At 68.2% G+C, this 8,439-nt stretch overlaps 1 protein-coding gene across 1 annotated transcript in view; it reads left to right on the top strand.

Annotated features, from left to right (window-relative positions):
• Positions 1-7,972, top strand: part of FER1L5 (fer-1 like family member 5) — a 76,704-nt gene extending 68,732 nt beyond the window's left edge. Inside the window, 6 exon segments of the mRNA XM_043536275.1 lie at positions 3,176-3,317; positions 4,193-4,292; positions 4,667-4,863; positions 5,420-5,529; positions 6,407-6,554; positions 7,508-7,972. Of these exon segments, the coding sequence (XP_043392210.1) occupies positions 3,176-3,317; positions 4,193-4,292; positions 4,667-4,863; positions 5,420-5,529; positions 6,407-6,554; positions 7,508-7,600 (790 nt within the window). The 3' untranslated portion in view covers positions 7,601-7,972.
• The last annotated feature ends 467 nt before the right edge of the window (positions 7,973-8,439 follow it).

The following is an 8,439-nucleotide window of genomic DNA, read 5'->3' on the forward strand; positions in this document are numbered from 1 at the left end:
GCCCCCGGCTGTCCCTGCGGCTGCCCATCCCCACACTCTCCTTGCCGGTGCCCCTCGCTCCCGACCCACAGCCCCCGGCTGTCCCTGCGGCTCCCCATCCCCACACCCCCCTTGCTGGTGCCCCTCGCTCCCGACCCACAGCCCCCGGCTGTCCCTGCGGCTCCCCATCCCCACACCCCCCTTGCCGGTGCCCCTCGCTCCCGACCCGCAGCCCCCGGCTGTCCCTGCGGCTCCCCATCCCCACACCCTCCTTGCCGGTGCCCCTCGCTCCCGACCCACAGCCCCCGGCTGTCCCTGCGGCTCCCCATCCCCACACCCTCCTTGCCGGTGCCCCTCGCTCCCGACCCACAGCTCCCGGCTGTCCCTGCGGCTCCCCATCCCCACACCCCCCTTGCCGGTGCCCCTCGCTCATGACCCGCAGCCCCCGGCTGTCCCTGCGGCTCCCCATCCCCACACCCCCCTTGCCGGTGCCCCTCGCTCCCGACCCGCAGCCCCCGGCTGTCCCTGCAACTCCCCATCCCCACACCCCCCTTGCTGGTGCCCCTCGCTCCCGACCCACAGCCCCCGGTTGTCCCTGCGGCTCCCCATCCCCACACCCTCCTTGCCGGTGCCCCTCGCTCCTGACCCACAGCTCCCGGCTGACCCTGCAGCTCCCCATCCCCACACCCTCCTTGCCGGTGCCCCTCACTCCCGACCCACAGCCCCCTGCTGTCCCTGCAACTCCCCATCCCCACACCCCCCTTGCCGGTGCCCCTTGCTCTTGACCCACAGCCCCCGGCTGTCCCTGCGGCTCCCCATCCCCACACCCCCCTTGCTGGTGCCCCTTGCTCTTGACCCACAGCCCCCGGCTGTCCCTGCGGCTCCCCATCCCCACACCCTCCTTGCCAGTGCCCCTCGTTCCCGACCCGCAGCCCCCGGCTGACCCTGCGGCTCCCCATCCCCACACCCCCCTTGCCGGTGCCCCTCGCTCCCGACCCACAGCTCCCGGCTGACTCTGCAACTCCCCATCCCCACACCCTCCTTGCCGGTGCCCCTCGCTCCCGACCCACAGCCCCCGGCTGTCCCTGCGGCTCCCCATCCCCACACCCTCCTTGCCAGTGCCCCTCGTTCCCGACCCACAGCTCCCGGCTGTCCCTGCGGCTCCCCATCCCCACACCCTCCTTGCCGGTGCCCCTCACTCCTGACCCACAGCCCCCTGCTGTCCCAGCCCTGGGCTGCCCAAACACATGGCTCTGCCGGTGTCCCCAGTGCTGACCCCCGGTAGCATTGAAGGTAAGTCTCTCTACATAGCTCAGTGGGTCTCCAGTGGGTTGCTGCTGGCAGGTGCGGGAATCGCTGGCTGCTGAGTATCAATATGGATCTTGGTTCCTTTCTCTGAGACTTGTCTTGCTCTGAGGGTGTTGACTCGGGACTTTAGCTGAGTGCTCTGGGGCCCAGCCAATGTGCTCTTGGGTCTGTCATTAGCTGGCTGCTTCTGCTCCCGGCGCCTGGCGGGCAGGCAGTGGCGGAGATGCTATCAAGGGCCCTGAGCCAACAACCACCTGCATAAGAGCAAGCCCCCAAGGTCTGTGCTGGTTGTCGACAGCCGGCCGTTCCTGGGACTGCACTGGTAGAGAGACTGGGACATCCCAGCCCCTGGCCAGATGCTGCCTGAGGGAGGTGGGGGTTTGGGGGAAGGGGGTGGCGTGGGAGTGGGGCCCAGGGCAGAGCGGGGGCTCAAGCACTCCCCCAGGAACACCAGAAGTCGGTGCCTATGGGAGCAGGATGTCTCTGGATTTCTCCCAAGCTCCAGCCGCTCTGGGCCCCTCCTGAGCAGAGCCGGCCCGTCTAGCACAGAGCTAGAAAGGGGAAAGGCAGGAGGCCCCGACCCGAGAGGCCTGACCCAGGAGCGGTGGAGGATTCTGCCTTGTTCCAACCCCCCCAGCTCCTCCCAACCCCCAGGTCCTGCACATGGCCCTTCCCATCGGCTCTGCACGCCCCACCATGCATGGGCTAGCTGGGAAGGGAATGGAGGACGGGCATGTGTGATGGGGTAGTCTGCCCCTTAGGGGCAGTGCTGCCCACTGGTCAGTCCACCCCAGCCCTGGCACGGCTCTTTCAGAGCCGAAAGGCCTGATTATGGACACAAGGACCTGGGCGATGTGGGGAGATGGGAAGTACGGCGGGAACCTGGTACTGTTTCTTTAAGGGCCTGGGCCCAGGAGCCTCGCAGCGTGGGCGGGGCCAGGCTTCCCTCTCTCCCAGCCAATGGGGGGTGAGCTGGGAGAAGGGGCCGGTATAAATGCTGCCTCCCCGGGCAGGGCAGAGGTTTGCAGTCGCTGGGGGTGCCAGGAGGCTCCGGCAGGGTCTGCGTTAGCCGGGGGCCGACTCCAGCCAGAGCCGCCTGCCAAGCCCCGGGAGCCTGAGGACTGAGTGGGGCCAGGCCAGCTGGGGGGTGACAAGTGCTTGAGCTCCCCAGCTTTGGGGGCAGGGCTGGGGCTCCTGCTGTATGGAGATTCGGAGACGGAGCGGGACCCCGGAGGGCCCTGGCCACAGGGCTGAGGGGGCCGGCGTCAGAGGCAGCCTGGGAGCCAGAACCCTTCTGTTTTGCTGGGACGCTTTGTTCTGGGGCTCGGAGTCTGAGCTTTGTCATAAACCCACTTCCGATGCTGTCATGGCTATTGACAGTGACAGGGACAGGTCGCGGGCAGCAAACAAACTTCACAGAAGCCTTGACCTGTCCGTGACTGTTGCTAAGAATGGGGGGGGGGGGGCTGAGGGGGCGAATGACTCAAGCCCACGGGGAGGGGAGAGAGCCCCAGCCCCGTTGTGTGGGGGAGAGGGGTCCAGCACCTGCCACCGTTGTGGCTGACAGCTCCAGGGGACCCCCAGCAGCGGCTCCGAGCTCTGAGGTGTCTGCCACCCAGAAGCTCCAGGGCATTCCCCCCGCTGCCCGAGAGCTCCACGTCCTCCGTCCCGCGTTGCACGGCGGGGCAGGGCGGGTGCAGCGAGGCAGGGCGGGTGCAGCGGGGCAGGGCGGGGCAGGGTGCCGTGTCGCTGAGTGAGGCAGGGCGGGTGCAGCGAGGCAGGGCGGCTGCAGTGGGGCAGGGCGGGTGCCGTGTCACACAGCGGGGCAGGGTGCTGTGGGACCCGCATGCCCTCCATTCACACGCCGGCCTCGGGCTCCTGGTTGCAGGTGGCTGGATGGCCTGGAGGAGGAGAGGCAGAGAACCGATGTGCACTACAGGTCCCTGGGAGGAGAGGGCAACTTCAACTGGAGGTTCATCTTCCCCTTCGAGTTCCTGCCCATGGAGCAGGTCTGCGTCCTGCCCAGGAAGGTGGGTGCTGCTCGCCTTGGGCATCCGCTTCCCTGCGCCAGCACGGCCTGCTCTGCCCTGCTATGGCCCCACACCCATCGCTGCTGTTCCGAGGGGCAGGTAGGGCACAGGCTGTGTTTCAGGCGGGCCAGTCCCCCCAGCAGTTTGAACCCGATGCCTGTAGTGCCCCTGGCCGGAGTCCCAGTGTGCTCCGCTGCCTGCCTGGGGCGCGGGCTCCTGCCCTAAATCTGCCCCTCTGTGGCCAGCTTCCTCCAGCCTGTCTCCTGCTCCGGGTCTGTCCTCACCCACCCTGGCCGGAACTGTGACCCTGCTGACCGTCTTTGGGGCTGGGCTGCTGGGCAGAGCGCTGGCCATGCCGGGGGAAAGGGATTGTCAGTGCTGCCACCTTGTGTGTGGGGAGGGCATCGCAGCAGTTGGCCCTACCCTGACTGCCAGCATCATGCAGCCTGACCTGCCACCTCCCATAATGACCTCCCCTGGGCGTCCCTGGGAGCCCCAGTCCCTGCATTAGGCTGGAAGGCTGCAGCTATCCACTAACGGGGGGGGAGGGAGGGGGGGTTTCCATTTGCAAGCCCACCTCTGAGCAGCACCCTGAGCCTCTGCTGGGGCATTAACCCTTCAAAGGCTGCAGACCTATAAACAGCCATTCATTTGGCTGGCAACTTGGTAAGTGCCCCAGCAACCTGGCGCTTCCTCCCACGCTGCATCCCCTTGGCAGGCCGAGTGCCGGGGCTGCCCTTTCCCCACCCAGCTGGGTCACCCGGCCCCCAGCTGGTACGTGCTGGCCACAGACGCCAGCTGGCCACAGACTCTCCGCAGCTGCCCTGCCCGCAGCCTGGGAGGACCCACTCAGCTCGCGCCCACTCTGCTCACAGGAATATCTCTGGAGCCTGGATGAGACCGTGCTGAAGGTGCCCCCCAAGCTCATCCTCCAGGTGTGGGACAACGACAAGTTCTCGGCTGACGATTTTCTCGGTGAGGCCTTTCCCCGGGCGTTTACCCTGCAGCGTGTTACGTTTGCCCTTCCCACAGGTTGCCGTAGGGCCGTCCCCTCCTCGCTAACGATCGTGTACGTTTCTGTCCCCAAGAGCAGCCCAGATGCTGCAGGGCCAAGGAAAGGCAGCCACTTCTGGGGCCCCGGTCCCTGCACAAAGCGGGAAGAGCAGCCCTGTTGGGGGGCTCTGAATGGATCCCCTGCTGTGAGGCGCAGCACCCTGGGATCGGCCCCATCCCTCTAGGGCAGGCAGGGCCTCTGTCAGGTCCGCTCTGGGAGCGCCCTTGGGCGACGTGAAGGGCTCCATCGCCCTGTCCCCGGGCTGTTCCCTGCAGCTTTCTTGTGCTGCTTGCAGGGGTTCTGGAAATCAAACTGCTCAGCATGCCCTGCCCAGCCAGGCGCCCCCGGGACTGCACCCTGAAAATGCTGCAGGACGAGAGCGACTCCCCGGCCCGAGCCCGCTGCCCCAGGAGAACCTCCCTCTTCAAGCAAAGGCTCGCCCGAGGCTGGTGGCCGTGCGTGGTGCAGGAGGAGGGCAGGCAGCGGCTGTCGGTATGAGCCAGCTGGGGGCCAGCCGCAAGGACACGGGGGCCCAGAGCGGGAGGCGGGGGCTGGGCAGGGGTGACAGTAAGTCGAGTGACTTACCGGTACTCTGGGGCCAGCTCTGGCCCCTGGAAGGGGCGGGGCCTAGGGCAGAAGGGGCGGAGTTGAGGGGGGTCAGAGCCAGCCCCAGCCCACCCTGTAAGGTAAGTGCCCCCCCACCGGGGTAGCAGCAGCAGCTCGGGGCTCCGGGGGCTATTTAAAGGGCCTGCGGCTCCAGCCACTGCTGGGAGCCCCCAGCCCTTTAAATTGCCCCTTGGGGAAGCCGGGCTGCCCCAGTACGGTGCACCAGCTCTTACCGCTACGCTGTACCGGGGCGTACCGGCTTACTTCCACCTCGGGCTAGGGTGTCCCCGGGGGTCGGAAAACCAGAGGTTTGTGTGCGTGGTCAGGGGCACGATCCTCCTCCAGCTGCGGGCAGGTGCCGGGGAGCGCCCAGCACCTCTGGCGGGGGGGGGGGGGCGCCTGCCTTCTGCCGCCATGGCCCAATGCCGCCTCGCTTCTCCAGGGGAAGATCGAGATGACGCTGGAGATGCTGACGGCCAAGGAGGCGGAAGAGCGGCCAGCTGGGAAGGGACGGGAGGAGCCGAACATGAACCCCACCCTGCAGCCCCCCGTGTAAGTGGGGGGAGCCGGCTCGGCTGTGCTGGGGGGGGGGGGGTGAGGCGGAGGCAAGAGGGGGGAGCGTTACAAGGGAAACCCCCCGAATCGTGCCAGGAGGATCAATAACCGAGCACATGCCCAACCACTTACTGCTCCCAAACGCCCCCTTCCCAGCGCACTAACCGGCGCCAAGGCTCCCCTGCCCCCTGGTGCCCGGTCCAGCCACGGGGCGGCGAGCAGCCCTGCTCCCCCGCATCCCCATGCCCGTCCCTGCCACAGGAGCCGGGGTGGATCAGCCCTGGGCCACCAGGCCTGCGCCCAGGGGGCCCCAGGAAAGATCTGCCGCCGGGCGGTGTAAGTCCAGAGCCCCGGCCTCCAGGCGGGTGGGGGAAGCCCCCAGTGGCTCCTGACCCCGCCAGAAGACTCTGGGGGGGGGAAGCCCCCACGCCCGACCCTGGTCCCCCACGGAAGGGGGGGATGGGGGGCGGGGGAAGCCCCAGCACCCGGCCCCCTGCTTTGGCCCTGGGACTGGGGGAGTGCTCACCACCTGCTGTGACCCCCGGCCTTGGCACAGGGACAGAGCTCCCCTGCTCTTGGGGCTGCGGGGGGGGGCTGCAGTGGGAGAGGCAGGAGGGGAGGGACCCTGGGTGGGAGAGGCAGAAAGGGGCGGAGCTGTGGGCGGGGCCACATGACGAAGGGGCAGGACGGCCGGCAGAAGGGGTGGGGAGGGACCCCCCACTTGCCCTGACCCAGGGAGCACAGGGGTCACCTGGGGTAGCCCCCTCCCCACTGCTAGGGCACTGCCTAGACGGGGGGCTGAAGGCCCCAGGAAGAACCCACCCCCCTGCCCAACCCCAGGGCACGGCTGCCCGACACCGTCTCCTCCCGGCAGGCGCCCAGAAGCCTCGTTCCTGTGGTTCGCGGCCCCCGTCAAGAGCCTGCGCTACGTCCTCTGGCAGCCGCACAAGTGCAAGATCATCCTGGGGGCCGCGCTGCTCCTGCTGCTGCTGCTGCTCGCCACCTTCATCTACGCCTCCCCGGTGCGGGGCCTGCAGCCACGGGGGCCACCAGAGCCCTGGGTCCGGGTGCAGGCAAAGGAGGGAGCAACCGAGCCTGCCCGGGGCAGCGGTGCCACGCTGGACGGGCCGCAGCCCGAGCCCTGCTCCCCGGGGCCGAGTTCTGGGGGGGGATCCAACGCTCCCTGTAGGGGTCACGCAGGCACGGGGGGCGGGGGGAGCCTTGCAGCACAGGGCCCCAGGGCCTGCTGCCCTCCAGCCTGTGCCCCCACTACGCCAGGCCTGGCTTCGCCCGGGCTGGGTTTACGACGGTGCCAGTGGCACTGTGGAGCCGGGCCCCGGCTCAGAAGGGGCCCCAGCCTGCTCCACTTGCCCTGCGCCCCAGGACCCCGCTGGCTCCCCCTGCCCAGCCAAGGGCTCCTCTCTGCCCGCTGGCCGGACCCTGGTGCCCCTCCAGCTCCGGGCATCCCTGCTTCCCATCACCTGTTGGGCCCACCTGTCTCCCCGGAGCTGAGCCACCATGCCTGAGGGGGCCGGAGCGATCCCCTGCCCCGGGACACAGTCACTCCCTGCAAGGCCGTTGAGTATGGCCGGGAGGGGTCTCTCGGGGGGGCTGGGCTGTGAGGGGGTGGGGCAGATGTGTTGGGGCACTAGGGAGTGGGGGGGCACTGGGCAGGGTGCTGTGCATTTGCAGGGGATCCAGGGGGGCTCTGGGCATAGGGAGTTGGGCATGGGGGGCTGTGTGTAGCACAGGCCCACAGTGGGTCTAGCACCTCCTGGGTTGTAGAGTGCCTTGCACTGGGCAGGGTGGAGTGGGGCTGCCCCCCATGCCATGCTCCATTGCCCCCAGGGGGGCCCACAATAGGTTAATCCAGCCCCGTTTAAGGGAGGGCGCTGGCCCATGGAGCCCCAGCCCCCAGCCTGGTTTGCTGGCTAGAGATGCTGCAGGGCCTGACTCCCTCCCTTCCTCTCCCCAGCGCTACTTGGCCATGAAGCTGATAAACCCCTTCCGCAGTCTCCATTCCTTCGGGAGCCTCAATCCGCTGGCGGGGAGCGGCAGGAGCCCGTAGGCCCCAGGCCAGCCCAGCTCCTGGGATGACAGCCTGCTACAGGCCCCGAAGACAGACAGCGCCGAGGGACCCGTCCCTCCCCCAGCCTGTGGATGTGGGCACCAGCCCCTGCCCTACCATCACCTGGATCTTCCCTGCCCCCAGGGAGCAGCCGTGGGTCTTATTGCTCGCTCCCAGCACCCGCTCTGCTGGCCTGCGCTCCTGCTCCGCTCCCGGGGCCAAGGGCCCCTGAGCCCAGGGCCGTGACTACAGCACTGGAGCTCAGCAGCTAGAAAGCGGCGTGAGCACAGAAGCGGCCCTGCCCCCAGGAAGGTCGTTCTCTGGGCCGAAAGCATCCAGGGCCAGCGTTCCCCAATAAAGGCACGGAAAGGACGCCCTTCCCCTTGGCTCGAGCGCCTGAGAGACCTTCTTCACGGTGCCTCGCTCAAGCGCAGGAGCTGCGTCCATTATGGGGCCACAGCGATGAAACCCCGAGCGCCAGCCCCTGCCCGGGGACCATTCCCCACCCAGCCTGCTGGGAAAGCCCTCGACTTCACACCTCGCCTCCTGCAGCAGGTCCTGGCCAGGCTTGCTCTGGGCTCTTTTTGCCCTCGGCACGAAGTCACGTTAGGGCCAGCGCTGCATTGGCTGGGAGAGGCAAGTCCCAGCAGGAGCAAAGCTGCCTCCTTGGCCCTTTCAGCCGCCCCAGGAGGCAGCTGTATTTCCTCACTGCCACCAGCAGGGAGCACTGCTCCCCGCGGGGAGGCAGCACGAAATACCAGTGACTGATCGCTGGGGAGGGACTGAGTGCAGCAGAGCCAGGCTGCTAGAGACCCCCCTACGCCAGTATCCTCAGGCAC

The sequence above is a fragment of the Chelonia mydas genome, chromosome 26, assembly GCF_015237465.2.
Source record: "Chelonia mydas isolate rCheMyd1 chromosome 26, rCheMyd1.pri.v2, whole genome shotgun sequence".
In the NCBI taxonomy this organism is placed as follows: domain Eukaryota; kingdom Metazoa; phylum Chordata; order Testudines; family Cheloniidae; genus Chelonia; species Chelonia mydas.